This window comes from Leucoraja erinacea, chromosome 13 (assembly GCF_028641065.1).
Source record: "Leucoraja erinacea ecotype New England chromosome 13, Leri_hhj_1, whole genome shotgun sequence".
Lineage (NCBI taxonomy): Eukaryota > Metazoa > Chordata > Chondrichthyes > Rajiformes > Rajidae > Leucoraja > Leucoraja erinaceus.
The window spans coordinates 32550023-32571585 of NC_073389.1; the positions used below are offsets into that span (position 1 = coordinate 32550023).

At 41.4% G+C, this 21563-nt stretch overlaps 1 protein-coding gene across 1 annotated transcript in view; it reads left to right on the plus strand.

Annotated features, from left to right (window-relative positions):
* The window catches only part of cog3 (component of oligomeric golgi complex 3), a 49523-nt gene extending 31125 nt beyond the window's left edge, over positions 1-18398 (plus strand). The window contains exons 18-23 of the mRNA XM_055644802.1: positions 3346-3434; positions 3683-3817; positions 9298-9373; positions 9976-10103; positions 14211-14309; positions 15600-18398. Of these exons, the coding sequence (XP_055500777.1) occupies positions 3346-3434; positions 3683-3817; positions 9298-9373; positions 9976-10103; positions 14211-14309; positions 15600-15629 (557 nt within the window). The 3' untranslated portion in view covers positions 15630-18398. The remainder of the gene's footprint in view (positions 1-3345; positions 3435-3682; positions 3818-9297; positions 9374-9975; positions 10104-14210; positions 14310-15599) is intronic.
* The last annotated feature ends 3165 nt before the right edge of the window (positions 18399-21563 follow it).

The window sequence follows — 21563 nt, forward strand, 5'->3', positions numbered from 1 at the left end:
AGGTTGCAATGCTGTGCTTGCACCACTGGGTGGCGACAAAGCCATCCGTTTCGGAGCTGGGAGTGAAGGGTGGACAAAAAAGACGTGTTCCCCGAAACCATTTTGTATCGTGAAATTACATATCACAATGGTTGGGCAAAGCTCTTGAGTGATTCCATACAGTGTATTCTCATTAGTAGTATGGTGCACTATTTATAATAATAGGAAATAGCTTTGTAAATTGGAAGACACATACACCCAGCATTATTGTGGGATACATATCGCATTGCAGTTGGCTGTGCTTTTAATAGCAGCAAAATCTTACATGGCAAAGTGTGACATTTTTTAAGCATTTACACTAACACAATCATATCAAATGTCTGAACAAAATGCTGGAAACACTCAACAGGTCAGGCAGCATTTGCAAAGAGAAAAGGTTGGCATTTCAAGTCCGAGACCTTTCATCAGAATTAAATGTGTAAACTAGTAGCTGGAGGTTAGATAAGGCTGAGCATACAAGACCAACACAAAGTACTAACAGGTACTTTCTGACAAGGGCTGCTGGTTAGCATCCAGCAGAACCAGTTTTTATATTACCACCAAACCTGTCCGATTTAACCCTTTCCTCATCTGCCGTAATTACAATTGAAGGGGACTGGAGCTCTTGAGAGTATAACCTCATAGGCCCAGTCAAATAATCTGGAGTATGTATTGGACATTTCATCCCTGTGTGTCCAGTAGTTCATGCAGTAACGCAATGAAGTTAATTGTTGATTTTTGTGCAAGGTGCTGTCTGTCATGCTGTCTGTGTGTGAACAATGGTAAAGTGATCACCAAGCCAATGCGCTTTCAGCGTCTATTAGGAATCTAGAATTAACTTATCGGATGGTCTGGTGATAGTGTCACCCTTCCTCACTCTGTAGCTAATCTAGTGCACAAATCAACTAATTTCACAAAGTTCACAAATTAATTTACAGCTGCAGCAGAACCTTGATAGCAGTCGCCTAACATTATAACCTGTAATTGCCAAGCAAAATCCTTTGAATTATTAATGGCCACTTTGGGGGAAAAATGTTTATCCATTTTGTGTACATTCTTTTCTGTCTGCACTCTCCTTTGTTGGCCTTTGCAGTGTTGAATGCTCTGCGTTGCTTCCAGATCAACTAACAACTTTTCTAAATTGCATCTGAACATTAATAAGCTCTTCATTTTTCATGGTGCATTTCTAGTAGACATACAGGTGAAGGGTAATACATCCTTGTGGTATGGTTAGCTGGCTGACTCATGGTTTTGCTCTCTCATTATATGTGCCGTTGCTACATGGGCAAACCTGTGTGCCAGCCAGCAAGTGAGGTGGTGAGCTGGTGGTGGTAAGTAATTACAGATTTGTTTTCATTCTTGGGGTGTGAGCTTCATCCATAAATTTAATGTCCATCCCTGTGATCCGTGTGGTTCTGCTGCACACTGAACGCACCAAAAATGAAAATAGAATTACAGTTGATCCGATTTATGTTGCTGTGAGTTGGGTTGTTTGGTTTAATGCAGCTTAAAGCGGTGATGAGCACTCGCAACACTTAAAACACTGCAGTCCTTAAGGTGTGGGTATACTTTCATTGCTGTTAGCGAGGGAGTTCCAGGATCGTAACCCAGCGATGGTGAAGAAACATGGATGTACCTCCAAGCCAGGATGGTGCGTGGCTCTTAGGGAACTTACAGTGGTAGTGTAGCACGATTTTGAAGAACACAAAATTCGAAACAAGGAAATATTACATTTTCAAAGGAATGTTAGTAAAGAACTTATATGAATGTTCTCCTTTTGAAAATCTCATCTCCCAATGATGCCGTCTCAAGGTCATTGTTAATTTGCCATGGTCCACGTTTAGACTTGTGGAGTTTCATTTTTAAATTCCTGTCTACAAGATGTACAACTATAATGCAACTACTGATTATAAGACTAGCTTCAGTCAGATTCATACAACATGGGCTACTGTACCTGCCAACCAACCACAAGGTGCCAATGAGATCAACCTTAAGTGTTTATTTAATTGGAAGCTGGATAAGCAACTGAAGAAAGAAATGGTTATCAAAGCTGATATTAAATCCAGAGCGATGGAGGAGACCTGATGATATAACATCGCATGGCTGAAGTATTTGGGCTGAATGGTCTTCTTTGCTGTACTATCTGTGTCTTTCTGCACATTTGGTTTGATACTTCAGTTGAGCACAATGTTGATTGTCACCCAAGTATCCAAGTTTATTTAATTGCAAAGCTTTAAGTTGTCCCATAACATTGGACAACTTATTTGCACATCATAATGCTGCAAGCTGTAACCCAGACGCCTAGAGCCCAGCGCAGCCCTGCAATTGTGGGACTGTTAATGTGGGATTTCCACAGCAGCAAATACAGGGAATGCGCAGCTAGTTCCTCATTGACTCGCAGGAGACAGTTGTTTGGGTTGTAAAACACTTTGTTTTATATAGGAACTGAAAAATAACAAGGTGGAAGATCAGTCAGACCTTGATTAGTTTGAGAGATGAAAGCTACAACGAAAGGCCCCCAATTAAATGAAGTTAATGGGTTAAATTTCATGTTGTTTAATATTAAAACAAATCTGTTGGATCACACTCCTCTCAACCCCTCTAGGTGCTCTATATTTTATTGTTCCTTTCTGTTGAACAGGCTTTCATTGCAGATTTTGAGCAACATTGGACACTGACAGCTTTACACTGTTTCTTCCATAGTTGCAGATTTGCAGTGGTTTTTCTCCTTCTTCAGCTGCCCGAAACCTATTGGTACACAATCCCCTCTGCATTTTGTTTCTGTTGTTGGGCCTCCCTGTGCTGAGGCTGCATTTATGTTTAATTATTTTTGTGCATGAATGGGTATGATTAAACAGACCTCATGATAGGAGTAACGTCTGGGAATTGTTGGGTGCATGGTCCATCATTTTACTGGAGCCACAAGAGATTGCAGATGCTGGAATCTGGAGCAAAAAAACCCAAATTCGTCTTGTCTAGATGCTTGATCAGAAAAAGTGTCTGTCCATTTCCCTCCACAGATGTTGAGTTCCTCCAGCAATTTTGTCCATCATTTTACCTCAATTACGATTAATATGTCAAAATGGACATGTTCTCTGGTAACAATGTTGTCTGGAGTTCTTGCCAGGAGTTTGGAATCATCACTTTATAAAGTAGATCTTAGTGAATAAGCCGAACCCTGTGAGTGCAGGTATGTTTACTTCCAGACCTTAAGAAATCATGCAGCCCATTTAAGCAAGTTTCAGTATTTAACTTGGTCTATGTGCCATTTAATTGCTTCAGTTGGCATGATGTCTCTGTTTAACATTTGAATATTTTCAATTACAGATGCAGCTTTTAAAATGCTGAATCCCAGGTCCGTTCCCAGACTATTCAGACTAAGCAGCAACAATTCCATCCTTGAATTCCTGCTTGAGGTAGGGCTCAAAGTATGTTGTGTTCTTGGTGGCCACTAGCGAGCTTCAAATGTGGCGATGTGCGATATGCCAGAGTCACCGAGAAAAACGTGGCAACGTAACTGTCATGAATAATCCAGGCAGCTTTAAATTAATTCAGAGGGTGCATTAGGTTTTTGCATAAATGAGTGCAAGCACTTGAATGAGCGATAGCTGTGTTAGTTTCCCACTGCTCTGAGGAATGGATAACCCCTCTTGTCTCTCCTTAGGGATCTCCAGAGATCAAGGAACACTACCTAGACTCGAAGAAGGAAGTCGACCGTAATTTGAAGTCTGCCTGTGAAAAATTTATTCAGTACCAAACCAAACTCTTTGTAGGACACCTGGAAGAGTTCATGACCAAAGTAAGGGAACTGTATTGTGTTTAACCTACCGGTTATACCTCAGGGAGATGTGTATCAGTGCTGCTGAATGGAGATTTAATGTATTCATCCATACTGTTAAATACAAAATGGCCAAAGCATCATGAATATTGGAAAATGTACATGGTATTGGGTTTAGAAATTGATCATCAAAAAGGAATGTAGCTTGCCTGCAAGACAACAGGAGTTTCTGTGTCAATATAGCTTGTGTTATCAGGGCAGTCTGGAGTCTGGGTCTGACAGGCTGGGTCTGCCTTCCGTGGAACAAAGGAAGCTGAGAGGTGACTGTGATGGAGGTTTATAAGATTATGAGAGCTATATATGGAGTACGTAGCCAGTATCTGTTTCCCATGGTAAGGATGTCTAGAACTAAAGGCCTTGGATTTAGACAATAGGTGCAGGAGTAGGCCATTCGGCCCTTCGAGCCTTGTGATCATGGCTGATCATCCCCAATCAGTAACCCGTTCCTGCCTTCTCCCCATATCTCCTCACTCCACTATTTTTAAGAGCCCTATCTAGCTCTCTCTTGAAAGCAATCAGAGAACCCGTCTCCACCGCCCGTTGAGGCAGAGAATTCCACAGACTGACCACTCTCTGAGAGAAAAGGTGGTTCCTCGTCTCTGTTCTAAATGGCTTACTCCTTATTCTTAAACTGTGGCCCCTAGTTCTGGACTTCCCCAACATCGGGAACATGTTTCCTGCCTCTGGTGTGACCAAAACCTTAACAAGCTTATATATTTCAATGAGATTCCCTCTCATCCTTCTAAACTCCAGCGTGCACAAGCCCAGCTGCTCCATTCTCTCAGCATATGACAGTCCTGCCATCCTGGGAATTAACCTTGTAAACCTACGCTGCACTCCCTCTATAGCAAGAATGTCCTTCCTCAAATTAGGGGACCAAAACTGCACACAATACTCCAGGTGTGGTCTCGCTAGGGCTCTGTACAACTGCAGAAGGACCTCTTTGCTCCTATATTCGATTCCTCTTGTTATAAAGGCCAACATGCCATTCGCTTTCTTCACTGCCTGCTGTACCCGCATGCTTACTTTCATAGACTGATATACAAGGACCCCCAGATCCCGTTGTACTTCCCCTTTTCCCAACTTGACACCATTTAGATAGTAACCTGCCTTCCTGTTTTTGCTACCAAAGTCGATAACCTCACATTTATCCGCATTAAACTTCATCTGCCATGCATCTGCCCACTCCCCCAACCTATCCAAGTCACCATCCATTCTCATTGCATCTTCCTCAGAGTTCACACTGCCACCCAGCTTTGTGTCATCTGCAAATTTGCTAATGTTACTTTGAATCCCTTCATCCAAATCATTGATTTATATTGTAAATAGCTGCAGTCCCAGCAGAGCCTTGCAGTACCCCACTAGTCACTGCCTGCCATTCTGAAAGGGACCTGTTAATCCCTATTCTTTGTTTCCTGTCTGCCAACCACTTCTCTATCCATGTCAGCACTCTACCCCCAATACCATGTGCCCTCATTTTGCCCACTAATCTCCTATGTGGAACCGTATCAAATGCTTTCTGAAAGTCCAGGAACACTACATCCACTGGCTCTCCCATGTCCATTTTCCTAGTTGCATCTTCGTAAAATTCCAGAAGATTAGTCACGCATGATTTCCCCTTCGGAAATCCATGCTGACTCGGACCGATCCTGTTACAGCTATCCAAATGTTCGGCTATCTCATCTTTTATAATTGACTCCAGCATCTTCCCCACCACCGATGTCAGGCTAACTGGTCTATAATTCCGTTTTCTCTCTCCCGCCTTTCTTAAAAAGTGGGATGACATTAGCTACCCTCCAATCCACAGGAACTGATCCTGAGTCTATAGGACATTGGAAAATTATCACCAATGCATCCACGATTTCTAGAGCCACTTCCTTAAGTACCCTGGGATGCAGACCACCAGGCCCTGTGGATTTAGCAGCCTTCAGTCCCATCAGTCTATCCAACACCATTTCCTGCCTTGTATGGATTTCCTTCAGTTCCTCCGTCACCCCAGATCCTCTGGCCACTAGTATATCAGGAAGGTTACACAAAAAAGCTGGAGAAACTCAGCGGGTGCAGCAGCATCTATGGAGCGAAGGAAATAGGCAACGTTTCGGGCCAAAACCCTTCTTCAGACTTCAGGAAGATTGTTTGTGTCCTCCTTAGTGAAGACAGATCCAAAGTACCTGTTCAACTCATCTGCCATTTCCTTGTTCCCCATAATAAATTCACCTTTTTCAGTCTTCAAGGGATTTAAGGTGAGAGGGAGGTCTAAGGGGGATCTATGGATAGATTTTTCATACAAAGAGTAGGTGGTACTGCTGGAAGAGGTAATGGATGCAGAAACAGTGATAACATTTAGGAGGCAAATGGACAGGTATTTGAATCGCACATAGAATGAATGCAGGCAAGTGGGATTAGCTTGACAGTCAGCATAGATGTGATGGGCCAAAAGGTCTTATGCTGTACAACTGATACAGCTAATTGCATGGATAGATATACTGCTGTTTTACTGCGTTATTCTTGGTTGGAGCCTTGGTTTTGGAAACAATTTGACTGAAGAATTGACACACTATTTGCCCAACTGAAATAGGTAAAATGTAGATTGGGGGATTTTACATTGTTTTCATCTGATTTTAAGTGTTATACAGAGATCTAGATCCTCGTGTTTCAATATGGCGTATGTTGGTGTCACACTATTTCTCCTCTGCCTGCTGCTCCTCTGTGACTTCTTCACCAGTGTCCATTTCCACCTCGTTGCTCTGCCTCGGCATAATCTTCCTTGAGACCCTCACTTCCCCTAAATTGTCAAACTGCTTATCTCATTTCTTGTGCCGGCCAAACAGAAATTTCCTCCAAATATTGGGATGACCACCTTTGTTAATGCTTTTCTTCCTTGTTGCAATTCCTTAAACAATGGCCCCAACCCAGTCATGGGTATAGAATGATTCAGTGTGAAAAACAGGCCCTTCAGGCCAACTTGCCCACACCGGCCAACATGTCCCTCTACACTAGTCCCACCTGCCCACATTTGGTCCTATCCATGTACCTGTCTAGCTGCTTCTTAAACGTTGGGATAGTCCCAGCCTCAACTACTTCCTCTGGCAGCTTGTTCCATCCACCCACCACCTTTTGGGTGGAAACAGTTGCCCCTTGTATTCCTATTAAATCTTTTCCCCTACACCTTAAACCTACGTACTCTGGTCCTCGATTCACCTACTCTGGGCAAGAGACTCTGTGCATCTACCCGATCTATTCCTCTCATGATTTTATACACCTCAATAAGGTCACTGCTCATCTGTGCTCCAAGGAATAGTCCCAGCCTACTCAACCTCTCCCTATAGCTCAGACCCGCTAGCCCTGACAACATCCTGGTAAATCTTCTCTGTACCCTTTCCAGCCTGACATCTTTCCTAAGTCGAGGAGGTGCTACATATCTCCCTGGCCTGATCAGATATATCCAAGGATACTGTTGTAAGTTGTAGAAGAAATTGCAGGAGCCCAAGATGAGATATATGGATCGCTGTTAGAGATGAGTGAGGTGCCGTGAGATTAGATGGTGGCTAATGTTGTGCCTCTAAGAAGAGCTGCAAAGAAGAAGAAAAATTGGGAACTATAGACCAGTAAGCCTAACATCTATAGTAGGAAAGTTACTGGAGAGGATTTTCAGGGATAAGCATCTGGAAAGATGGTTTATTATGAATTGTCAGCATGCTTTTGTGTGAGTGAGGTCAAGTCTCATGAATCTGATTAAGACGTACTGTATTTGCCAGCAATGAAGACGCTATTTTAGGCAAATGAAGAGGCCTAACCTGGACGTTCATTCAGTTTTAGTCATCTTGTTATAGGACAGATGCCATTAAAATGGAAAGAGAACCTAGAAGTTGATGAGGATAGTGACAGGATATGAGGAACTGTGCTACAGAGGAGGTTAGGCAGGCTCGGACTTTGTTCATTTGAGCTCAGGAGGCCTAAGGATGATCATATGGAGGTATATAAAATCATGAGAGGAATAGATAGGGCAAATGCACAAAGTCCTTTCTCCAGGGTAGGGGAATCAAGAACTAGAGGGTATAGGTTTACGGTGAGAGGGGAAAGATGAAATAGACATGGAGAGGCAACTTTCTCACAGAGGGTAGTGAATATATGGAACGAGCTGACAGAGATAATAGTTGAGGCGGGTATAATAACATTTAAGGGATAGTTGGACAGGCACATGGATAGGAAAGGTTTTTGGGGATATAGGCTAAACATAGGCAATTGGTTGACATGGACAAGTTGGGCCGATGGACCTGTTTCCATGCATTGTGACGCTGACTTGACTCTTGCAATGCATTCCAGTCCCACCTCCTTCATTCCTATTTTGCTAATTGAAGCTTCTAGTGTACTTGTTGACTCCTCTAATTACAGCTCTACACTAAACTAACAAAGGTCTGGGCACCTGCACGTGTAATGTTGGCGGGGGGGAAAAAGACGTGTAGAAAGGAACTGCAGATACTGGTTTAAACTGAAGATTGACACAAAAAGCTGGAGTAACTCAGTGGGACAGGCAGCATCTCTGGAGAGATGGAATGGGTGACATTTTGGGTCGAGACCCTTCTTCAGAGGGCAGGAAATTGACTTAAGGACAGAATCAGAGAAGATCTAGACAATATTGTTTCTCAAACATGAGGATGTTTGCACAGCACAGTGTTCCCCAGAGATGCAGTGCACATTTTATGTTGTGCTTTATTGGGCTGTATTGTCCAGTCCCATATTCTGGACTTTCTTTCCCAGAGGAGAGGTGAACGAGCAGATCCTTGGAACCCAGGATCCCACAAGCAGAGCAGTCTCCTAGGTGCAGGCAGCCCTTTAGCAGGATATCACCAAGGTTCTGCCACCCTGCTGTCAAAGGATTTCAAAGCCACTTGAATGTTTTTTAATTTAGCCCTTCATGGGATGCAAACATCACTGACATGGTCAGCATTAATTTTTCATCCCTATTTACCTCTAGACCAAAGAGTCATTTATGCTGATAGATGTGGTCAAACCTGAGTTGCAAGGGGAGGCTGGATAGGCCAGGAATTTTTACCCTGAAGCATAAGAGGCTGAGGGTGACCATTGATGTGTACAAAATCACAAGGATAGATGGGGTGAATGGTCATATTCTTCTTCCCCAGAGCAGAGGAGTCCAGAACTAGACGACGTTTTAAAAGCTATTATGGCAGAGTTAAATAATTTAACGAATTAATTTAAAACTTTTAAAATTGTATATTGGAATTAATTTAAAATTAAAATACTAACTCTGCTGCAAAGAACCAGCCTGAATTTATTGGGTCAAAGGGCCACGACCATTCTATGATTTCAATAAGATTGTTGACACATTTTTAAACATAATAGGGGTAGCAATCATAATACAAACTATTATGATTTGTGCCATTCTCATTCAATGATGATACTGAATTTATCTTGTGTAGGTATCAGCGTTAAAAGCCATGGGTCATCAGGGAGGGCCGAAATACAGCCTCGCTCAACAGCCCTGGGCACAGCCAGGCATGTTTGATTTTATTCTTCTGCTCGATGTACAGCTGTTTCCATTTCTATTTCAGATTATTATTACTTTGTTGTATTAAGTAATGTTTATTGCCAAGTTTCAATAAGATTATCTTTATTTTCTATATGAAATGATGTTTAGCAAGGTGGTCCTTTTTAAATGTCTGTGGGTTTCAGGATTGTGAAGAGATTCCACCTCCATTGTTTGTTGAATCCACCCACACTTAGAAAGAACTAACGTTCATATGTGAAGTGCTGCATTAAATCCTCAGATCATCTCCTGGTGCATTGTAATGAATCGCATCAGAGGGGCAGTGGCAGAGGAAATCTCCTCACAGCACCAGAGACCGGGTTCAATCCTGACCTCAATTACATGCTGAAATCAGAGGAGAAGGTTTGAACCAGGAACCTTGTGGTGTGGGCATTAATGTACCACAGTGGGTGGATAGGATGCAAATGATGACTGTGGTTTAGAGCAGTTTGAGCAGTCAATGAGATGAAAAAGTTTGTGAAGGTCCGTGTGCATAGTTTAATGTTTAAAGTGGAGATACGTTTCATAAAAGAAATACTAACAATTCTGTTTCTTTTCCATGAATTTTCAGCAAAAATCAATGATTTGGTGGCTTCCACGTACAAAACAATTAAAGACAAGCTACCTGTGACTTTGAGAAGTCTGTCCTTGTATTTGTACAATAAAGATACAGAGTTCGTCCTATTTAAACCTGTGCGGGTAAGTTGTGATCTACCTTTTGAACCTGTATGATGTACATTGAGTTAACTTAAGGTAAGCTTTAAGATTAATGCATCTTTAGCACTTGAATTATATCTAACTTGTCTCATACTTGCAATGCTAGCCAGTTAACTCTTGAAGGCTTCTCTACTGATTATTTATCAAGAACCCAAAGATGCAAACAAAATAGCTGGAACTACAGTGCCCTCCATAATGTTTGGGACAAAGACCCATCATTTATTTATTTGCCTCTGTACTCCACAATTTGGGATTTGTAATAGAATAAATCACATGTGGTTAAAGTGCACATTGTCAGATTTTATTAAAGAGTATTTTTATACATTTTGATTTCACGATGTAGAAATTACAGCAGTGTTTAAACATAGTCGTCGTCCCATTTCAGGGCACCATAATGTTTGGGACACATGGCTTCACAGGTGTTTGTAATTGCTCAGGTGGGTTTAAATGCCTCCTTAATTCAGGTATAAGAGAGCTCTCAGTATCTAGTCTTTCCTCCAGTCTTTCCATCACCTTTGGAAACTTTTATTGCTGTTTATCAACATGAGGACCAAAGTTGTGCCAATGAAAATCAAATAAGCCATTATGAGACTGAGAAACAAGAAGAAAATTGTTAGAGGCATCAGCCAAACCTTCAGCTTACCAAAATCAACTGTTTGGAACATCATTAAGAAGAAAGCACTGGTGAGCTTACTAATCGCAAAGGGACTGGCAGGCCAAGCAAGACCTCCACAGCAGATGACAAGAATTATCCCTATAATAAAGAAAACAACCGAAACACCTGTCCGACAGATCAGAAACACGGTTCAGGAGTCAGGTGTGGATTTGTCAATGACCACTGTCCGCAGAAGACTTCATGAACAGAAATACAGAGGCTACACTGCAAAATACAAACCACTAGTTAGCCGCATAAATAGGATGGCCCGGTTACAGTTTGCCAAGAAGTACTTAAAAGAGCTACTATAGTTTTGGAAAAATGTCGTGGACAGATGAGATGAAGATTAACTTATATCAGAGTGATAGCAAAGTATGGAGGAGAGAATGGACTGCCCAAGATCCAAAACATATCACCTCGTGTGAAACACGGTGGTGGGGGCGTTATGGCCTGGGCATGTCTGGCTGCTGAAGGTACTGGCTTACTTATCTTCATTGATGATACAACTGCTGATGGTAGTAGCATAATGAATTCTGAAGTGTATAGACACATCCTATCTGCTCAAGTTCAAACAAATGCCTCATTGGCCGACGGTTCATTCTATAGCAAGACAATGATCCCAAACATACTGCTAAAGCATCACAGGTATTTTTCAAACCTAAAATATGGGCAATTCTTGAGTGGCCAAGTCAATCACCCGATCTGAACCCAATTGAGCATGCCATTTCACTGCTGAAGTGAGAACTGAAGGGGACTAGCCCCGAAAACAAGCATAAGCTAAAGATGGCTACAATACAGACCTGGCAGAGCATCACCAGAGAAGACGCCCAGCAACTGGTGATGTCCATGAATTGCAGACTTCAAGCAGTCATTGTATGCAAAGGATATGCAACAAAATACTAAACATGACATTGCTGTGTCCCAAACATTGTGGTGCCCTGAAATGGGGGGATCATGTATACACACTGCTGTAAATTCTACATGATGAAACCAAAATGTATAAAAAATGGCCTTTATTAAAATCTGACAATGTGCCCTTTAACCACGTGATTTTTTTCTATTACTACTCTCAATTTGTTGAGTACGGAGGCAAATAAATAAATTATGGGTTATTGTCCCAAACATTATGGATGGCACTGTGTAGTCAACTCTGCTAAGTCTGCAGACCTTGATTGTGTAGGGAGGAGCTGTAGATGCTGGTTTAAATTGAAGATAGACATGCTGGAGTAACTCAGCGAGACAGGCAGCATCTCTGGAGAGAAGGAATGGGTGACGTTTCGGGTCGAGACCCTTCTTCAGACTGATCAGACCTCGATTGGGATTGGGAGGAGGTACCGAGTTGATTAGGGTCTCAGTCATGTCACGTTATCCTTCATAATGAGGGGATTTGAGTATTGGAGTAAACAGGTCCTCCTGCAGTTGTACATAGCCCTGGTGTGACCACATCTGGAGTATTGTGTGCAGCTTTGGTCTGCGAATTTGAGGAAGGACATCCTTGCTATTGCGGGAGCGCAGTGTAGGTTCACAAGGTTAATCCCCAGGATTGCGGGACTGTCATATGAGGAAAGATTGGAAAGACTGGGCTTGCATTCACTGGAATTTAGAAGGGAATGTTATAGACACATATACAATTATAAAAGGACTGGACAAGCTAGATGCAGGAAAAATGTTCCCAATGTTGTGGGAGTCCTGAACCAGGGGCCACAGTCCTAGAATAAAGGGGATGCCAACTGAGATGAGAAAAAACGTTTTCACCCAGTAAGTGTTAAATTTGTAGAATTCTCTGCCACAGAAGGCTGTGGAGGCCAATTCACTGGATGAATTTAAAAGCGAGTTAGATAGAGCTCTTGGGGTTGGCGGAATAAAGGGGTATGGGGAGAAAGCAGGCACGGGTTATTGATTTTGGATGATCAGCCATGATAATGAATGGCAGTGCTGGCTTGCAGGGCCGAATGGTCTCCTCCTGCACTTATTTTCTATGTTTCTATGTCTCTTCTTTTCTACATCAGCCATTTTAATTTATTTTACCTACTAAGCTTTTAGGTGAAAAAAAACAGAATTTGGTTTTAAATAGCATCCAGTAGCTGAGGTGGAAATTCTTACTGATTTCCATCACCCATCACTGGAAGGTGAACAAACACTCATCATATTTTAATGACCAACCTTAAAAATGGACCATATTCCAGCAATGTGTCTATTTATAAACTCCCTTCAGACTACAGTTTTGTTAAATGCACATCGACATTGGCAGATCACTTGTTGTGTACTTAGGTTTTTTTTGCAATATCATGTTTCAATTTACTTGGAATAACTGATAATTTATTGTCTCATTATTTTTGTTGATGTTGCATTTAATTTGCCCGCAAAGCTGCAGCAAATAAGAACGTCATTGTTCTGGTTCTAATCCAGTGCACAGAATGAATGCAGAGAAACATAGAAAATAGGTGCAGGATTAGGCCATTCGGCCCTTTGAGCCAGCACCACCATTCAATATGATCATGGCTGATCATCCAAAATCGGTACCCTGTTCCTGCTTTTCCCCCATATCCCTTGATTCAATTAGCCCTAAGAGCTAAATCTACCTGTCTCTTGAATACATCACTTCTGGCTATCTTTTAAATCTTAATTATAGTTAATATTTTCAATGTTCACTTTCCCTCTCCTTTTAACACTCGGGGAAAGGTCACATTTGTGAATGATACTAATTCATTGTGTTATCCCAGGTATACTTGGTGCGGGTAAGTAACACAGTCCTGCATGAAAGCCACATTGACAACTGATGCACAGTAATCTTGCATTAATCTAGTGCTAAATATTTGTGTCAAATCGCACTAATACAGGTATTCTGCTGTAACGCCATTGTTGCATTCCAACATACTTTGTGTCATAGACGATCGCATTATAAAGACAATTGTGTCAGTCTGGGAAAGGGGTTAGGAGCTACAGAGTTTCAGACTCGCAATAACAAAGTCATTTTTCTTGCAGGATTTTCATCAGCAATAACATTTTTGTAACTGTAAGCCAAAAATACTAAAAACTGTATACTATATTGTTCCTATAGAGTAATATTGCACAAATGTCAAAGGAAATGATTGCTTGTCAATGACCTCCTGCTGTGAATGTAGCAACTATATTCCTAAGAGACAATGGTGTCTGATTACTGGGGGGGGAGGTTACATAGAAACAGGTTTTTTTCACCCTATACTGTTTAAATCCAGGCAAGTCATTTTCTGCATGTTCTCTATTTCTGCATCGAATTTGCATTATAACCAATTCAGCCCATGTAATGCAAATAATGTTCACTAATTTGTCACTCGTTTGTGTTGTGGAAAAACGTGTTATAGCAGACTACCTGTAGTGAAACGGACACATAACATAGTATCTTGCAAACGCTCTATCGTCTCCTGTTCCTAAGACGATTGATTTTTCTTTAGAGCAACATCCAACAGACATTCCAGAAGCTGCAAGGAGTATTGCAGGAAGATTTCTCTGGTGAAGATTTGCAGATTATAGCTTGTCCTTCCATGGACCAGGTAGGAAGTAGCCTGATGTAACAGTGTGTGACAAATTTGTGTTGCACTTCCTAGGATGAGCTCTATGCCATCTTAAAGCCATAACTCCAACCCCCCTTCCTAAACACAGCCATTGTATGTATTGCTTTTTACCCCCAACCCCCAACTACCCCTATCCCTCAGATTACTAAAATATATATGGACCAAAGGCTTGATAAACATAATTTACAATCTGATATATTCAATCAAAGGGATTTTGACATTTCCACTCTGGGAGATGGGTTCTGACTTTCTACCTTATCTATGCCTCTCATCAAATTATATACTTCCATCAGGTCTCCACACAGTCTCTGATGCTCCAGGGAAAATAAACACGAATAATCCAGAGAAAACAATCCACCAGATGCAGCTCCAAAAACTTGGTAAACTGCTAAGAGAAACACTTCTTCAAATTCAGCACCCCGTAAGATGCTGATGTTTTTTACGGAATTGGCTAAATCTGGAAATTGATGAGGGAAATATTTTGCCACACATTAAATAGAGAAGCTTCCCTTTATTCAAAGGCCCCTTGTGTAAAGTCCATTCTCCATCCCTACTGCAGGGGTGAGTTGGTTTCAGTTCCAGTTTTCCACTTAGTGTTCAGAATGTACATCTCATTTGTTTTTGAAAACGTTGTTATTGTATTGTATACTCCACATTTTAGAATTTTCTTTTAAATTACAATGAGAGATCTCTATCAAACTGCACATGACCGTTGAGGGGACAAGGGGGCATTGGGTGGTGTGACTTGATTTAGCAATTTGTCCCTTCTGTATTTGACCCCAAAGTAGAGAAGCTGGCTCTTAAATTCCAGTGTAACATGTTTTGAGAGGGAGAAGACCTGAATATTCTCTCTCAGTATCCACTTCACACAGTGAGTCACTGGAGTGACATGGGTGGAAGCAGTCAAACTTGGAGTCGTGATGCCCTCCTAAATTCAGGGTGTATGGGTTACCATACAAGGGGCAAGATTTTTACACAGTGGTGGGTGCCTGGAACATGCTGCCGGGGGTGGTGGTGGAAGTAGCTATGTTAGTGATGCTTAAGGTGCTTTTTTATAGGCAAATGGGTGTACATTAAAAGATATTCTGGAAGAAGGTAGTAGTTTAATTTGGTATCATATACAGCATGGGCCAAGGGGTCCTGATTCTGCACTGTTCTGTTATATATTTTATTTCCGCTCTCTTCCACTTCAGTTTGAAGTGGGAATATGTCAGAGACTTTGGACAATCTTTAATTTGCATCTTCTCAATTTTCATCCTCTTCTTGCAGGTTAATCTGCTATTGTCAGCTTCCAATTAGAGCTGTTGTCACGCAATGAAGAGAAAATGGGAATATGTCTGGCACCTGGGCATTAACTGGTGGAGGGAAGCACTGGTAACAGACAGTACCCGGAGCAAAACAGCTGGCCGAAGAGAAGTTCTAGCATCACTGATTGAAATCAGAAAGCACTACAGAACTGCGGGTAAAAGTTATGGGTGTTTTGTGAAGAACTTAATGTGACATAATTTACCCAGTCACCTCCAAACCCAAAGCTGGTCTTGAATGGAATGGCCCCTGTTCATAACGTTAGGTAAAGGGCTACCTTATGTAAAGTCAGTTCTTTAGTGTGTGACCTGCCTACCAAAGGCTCCACTTCATTGAAAGGCTGCAGTTTCCTAAAGGAGATTCTTATTTCTCAAAGTCTGAATTGTTTTTGTTTCTTTACGTGGTGAGTGTGTTTATTTTCTCCACCTTGTACATTGAACTTGGTACCGACATGCTGGCCTCGAATGTTATATGAACGACGCATTAAAGGGAACATTGAAGCGTATGGTATACTAGAGGAGAGTTCAAATTGACTCCCCTTTTGTGTTACCGGTGTGTGATCTATAGTCACAGTTTATTTATTTAGCATTCTATACTCAGCAGGGTGAGGGAACTGAACTCTTCCCATCTCGGACATCCTCATCCTGTGCAATATCAAAAAGTGGCACAGTGAGGTGTGGAGTAAAGTTCCCGTTCCTCTGCCTCAACTCTTCGTCTCAACCCCAATTTAAGTAGACATCTTTCCATCGCCATGCCTCTGCAGTATCATTGGTGCTGTTTGCATGTGGATTGAAACTGCCTGGACTTGTATGATAACAGGAGCTTTGAACCACAATAGCTAGGGTTAGCCTAGGCCCAAAAGTGAAGTTCAGTGTCCGAATCTGACAATTGATTCCGGGACAAGAGATTTAACTGGGTGTTCCAGAGGTTGTTCTGAGATGAGGCCAGGCGATGTGATTCTTATTATACATCATAGCTGCTACACCTCCTGTTCAATTTTACTCAGTTACCAAGCCAGTGCTGACTGGCTGGTTTACTATTCTTGTACTTTAAGCTTAGTTCCATTTTCACAGTTCTATAGGAGTTTGCAAACTTCTCACCTTTGTGGACCAAGCTGAAACCACAGACAGTTGGGGAATATCGGTTTCTTGTTATCCATGCACATTCTGTCCATTGATTGTTACAGGACACTAACAGCAGAAGTCACAGAAAAAGACACACTGTAGTATTGATCGGCACAAAGATGACTCACTATGAAAGTTTTCAATAGCGATGAACAGTAATTGTCCATAGATCACACTCCCAAATGCAAACATTGTTCTATAAATATATAAATGCATCAACTCTCACTTAGCTCTTAACCCACAGCAATTTGAACTGTGAAAAACATTTGGTAAGCATTTTAGCATTCACTAATATAATACTAACCAAATGAGAATGGAGTGTGTTAAGATACATGAGTAAATTAGTATGAGAATCTCAATGGAATGATTTGGCTTGCAGAGTTTATGCCAGTTCTATCTAAGAACACAGGTCCTAAACCCCCGCTGTCTCCTCACTGCCTCAATTCTCTTCTTTGGGTAATTTCCTGATCAAGTCCTTCGTTGCTCCCATATCACCACAACAAGCTAAATTAGCAATTGCCTTAAGGTATTACTGCACTCTGTAAAGCATGCTCTATGATTCATTAAATGCTCTCTGAAGCAAAGATTAATTTCAAATTGCTGAAATGAACGTAGTACATTAGTCGTCTACCTGGTTAAAATTTGATTTGTCCCATTTTTCTTTTAATTTTTAACTTGGATATCCAGTCATAAATAATTTATTAAGAACTGTTTATCATACTTTCTAATCCATGCAGATAAATAATTGTCTCTGAGATGCTCAATTGGAAGTAAAATGCTGTGTGCATTGAAGAGGCTGTTAAAGTTGGCAATTGGATTCAGTGAAAGGTTTTGGAATTGAAGTAGTTGCTTTCAATTAGGTCTGCACCAAGGCTTCAGAAAACTCAATTTCCTCGCGTGCTAATACGGTATGATAGGCAGACACCTGGAACGGGAAGGTCCATCCATGCTCGGTGATTGATTTCCTGTTCTAGGATAAGCAGAATGCCAAAGTTCCTGTTCCTCCTCCTCACCCTCCGCACTCAAATTCCGATGCTAACATGAGGCACCCTCTTGGTTCTTAAGCTGTCCAAACTTTTGTAGCTGGAATTATTAATTCCAGAAATCATCCAGTTGACTGCCGAATAAGACATTCTATGAGATTAAAAATCTTATCTGTTTTATTTTACTGGTTGTCCAGAAAGTTTGCAGGTTGCATTGTTAAAACAGCTTGCATCGAAACATGTCCTGTAATATGTATGTATATGTTGTTAAATAACAGTGATTTTCTCTATAAAATAATTAGGGGGAACTGCACGATGTATATATTTGGTTTCTTGGTATGGAACAAAATGACATTTTACTACTGTAAATAATTGTGGGCAAGCGTTACCAGAGTTATTCTAAAGGGTGTATCTTCATTTTATACTTTAGAAACATTTTTTTAGTTTTAATTCCTAGTTAGTGCTTACAGTAGTCTATTTCGGAGACAGGTACAGCTAACGAGATCCCATTCACTGATTCTGATTACATTATTTTTGGGTGTTTTAAAGGGTTTACATAATGTAAATTGTATGTACATAGAAATTAATAATATAAACTTGCCTGTCCACAGTTTCTCAATGCAATCTGACAGTTTTAATAAAAACATTTTCAAGAATTTGCTCTCTCTGACATGATTCAAAATTGCACAACAAACTGATAAATGGAGAACAAGCCAGATCTTCTGCTGAGGTACCAGCATTGCTGCTGGACTTGTATACACTGTTTACAGAATTACTGAAACCCAGTGCTGGCACTGTGGAATCTGATGGGGAGACCAGTAGCCAAGCCTGGATCGCTGAAGTTCCACTGTGGAATATAATGGCTGGTAGGGAAATTGTAAGCACACCATTTTAATTGATTCAGCTGTAATTCAACTTGCATTTAATTCTGTGTTTTTAAATTTTAATGTCTGAATAAATATTCTTTTCTGTAGTAGTTCCTGCGAGTTTGAATATTTGTGTGCCATCAGGGTCATCTGTAAACATTCAACTTCTGCAACAGCTTTAACAGCTGGCATGAACCCCCATCAGCAGCCAGAGCCATTTGGTGAGTGCAGTTGGCTTATGCTGGGGATGCCCAGCATTGCACCGCTGAGCCTGTACAAACCTGGGATCACACAGGAAGAAATGTCCAGAAAGTTTGGGCCAAAGACCCATCATTGATTTATTTGCATCTGTACTCCACAACTTGAGATTTGTAATAGAAAAAAATCACATGTGGTTAAAGTGCACATTGCCAGATTTTAATAAAGGTCATTTTTATACATTTTAGTTTCACCATGTAGAAATTAGAGCTGTGTTTATATACATAGTTCCCCCCCCCCCCCCCCCCCACCATTTCAGGGCACCATAATGTTTGGGACACGTGCTTTCACACGCATTTGTAATTGCTCGGGTGTGTTTAATTGCCTCTTTAATGCAGGTATGAGAACTCTCAGCACCTAGTCTTTCCATCACCTTTGGAAACTTTTATTGCTGTTTATCAACATGAGGATCAAAGTGTGCCAATGAAAGTCAAATAATCCATTATGAGACTAAGAAACACGAATAAAACTGTTAGAGACAACAGCCAAACCTTAGGCTTACCAAAATCAACTGTTTGGAACATCATTAAGAAGAAAGAGAGCACTGGTGAGCTTATTAATTGCAAAGGGACTGGCAGGCCAAGGAAGACCTCCACAGCTGATGACAGAAGTATTCTTTCTATAATAAAGAAAAATCCCCAAACACCTGTCCGACAGATCAGAAACACGCTTCAGGAGTCACCGACAATTTGTCCTGGACCAGCCACATCTCAGCTATGGCACATCAACACCTCTACTTCTTAGAAGGCTTCGTAAGTTCGGGTTGTCCAGCAACCCTCATCAACTTCTACAGATATACTGTAGAAAATATTTTATAGGGAATGCCTCACAGCCTGGTTTGGGAACAGCTTCAACCAAGACTGCAAGAAATTGCAGAGTTGTGTTTCTAGCCCAGACCATCACACAAACTATTCTTCCTTCCATTGACTTCATAACCAGCATAGGCAAGGACCAGTCACTCCCTCTTCTCCCCTCTTCCATTGGGGTAGAAGTACAGAAGTTTGAAAACGCAATACACAATAGGTGCAGGAGGAGGTCATTCTGCCCTTCGAGCCAGCACCGCCATTCAATGTGATCATGGCTGATCATCCCCAATCAGTACCCGGTTCCTGCCTTCTGCCCATATCCCCTGACTCCGCTATTTTTAAGAATCCTATCTAGCTCTCTCTTGAAAGCTTCCAGTGAACCTGCCTCCACCGCCCTCTGAGGCAGAGAATTCCACAGACTCACCACTCTCTGTGAGGAAAAGGTGTTTCCTCGTTTCCGTTCTAAATGGCTTACTCCTTATTCTTAAACTGTGGCCCCTGGTTCTGGACTCCCCCAACATCGGGAACGTTTCCTGCCTCGAGCGTGTCCAAACCCTTAACAATCTTATGTTTCTATGAGACTCCCTCTCATCCTTCTAAACTCCAGAGAGTACAAGCCCAGCTACTCCATTCTCTCATCCCTACTCTTTGTTTCCTGTCTGCCAACCACTTCTCTATCCATGTCAGCACTCTACCCCCAATACTGTGTCCTAATTTTGCCCACTAATCTCCTATGTGGGACCTTATCAAATGTTTTCTGAAAGTCCAGGTACATTACATCCACTGGCTCTCACTTGTCCATTTTCCTAGTTACATCTTCAATAAATTCCAGAAGATTAGTCGAGCATGATTTCCCCTTCGTAAATCCTTGCTGACTCGGACCGATCCTGTTACTGCTATCCAAATGTTCGGCTATTTCATCTTTTATAATTGACTCCAGCATCTTCCCCACCACTGATGTCAGGCTAACTGGTCTATAATTCCCTGTTTTCTCTCTCCCGCCTTTCTTAAAAAGTAGGATAACATTAGCTACCCTCCAATCCACAGGAACTGATCCTGAATCTATAGAGCATTGGAAAATTATCATCAATGCATCCACAATTTCTAGAGCCACTTCCTTAAGTACCCTGGGATGCAGACCAATAGGCCCTGGGGATTTATCAGCGTTCAGTCCCATCAGTCTATCCAACACCATTTCCTGCCTATAATGTGGATATCCTTAATTTCCTCCGTCACCCCAGGTCCTCTGGCCACTAGTATATCAGGAATGTTTGTGTCCTCCTTAGTGAAGGCAGATTCAAAGTACCTGTTCAACTCATCTGCCATTTCCTTGTTCCCCATAATAAATTCACCTTTTTCGGTCTTCAAGGATCCAACTTTGGTCTTAACTAATAACGCATACCTTCAGATTCGGGGAGTTTCCTCATAGCTGTTATGGGCAACCGAACAGTCCCCCTCAGCTAAAGTGCAGTCCTGACCCCCCCGTCATTGGAGGCCTTTGAACTATCGTTAATCAAACTTCAATGTTATACTCTTTACCTGCACTGTGGACAGCTTAATTGTAATCATGAATAGTCTTTTCTTTGACTGGATTGCATGAAAAGAAAAGCTTTTAACTACACCTCGGTACACATGACAATAACAATGTAAACTATTAGTTGGTGCATTTTAACTTTCCATAGAAAAATAAACTCTTAACCCATAACAGGCATTTGACTGTTTCTCTACATATGACAATATATAAACTGCAGGAGGTACCATGTGTAAAATGTTTCACTCCATCAATTCCAATTGTAGTCAACGTTCCTGATGCACTTAGAAACTCTATAAATCAAAGGTAATGGTAAACAAACGCTTGAAACTGGATTGGTGCAAAAAGCAGAAATAAATA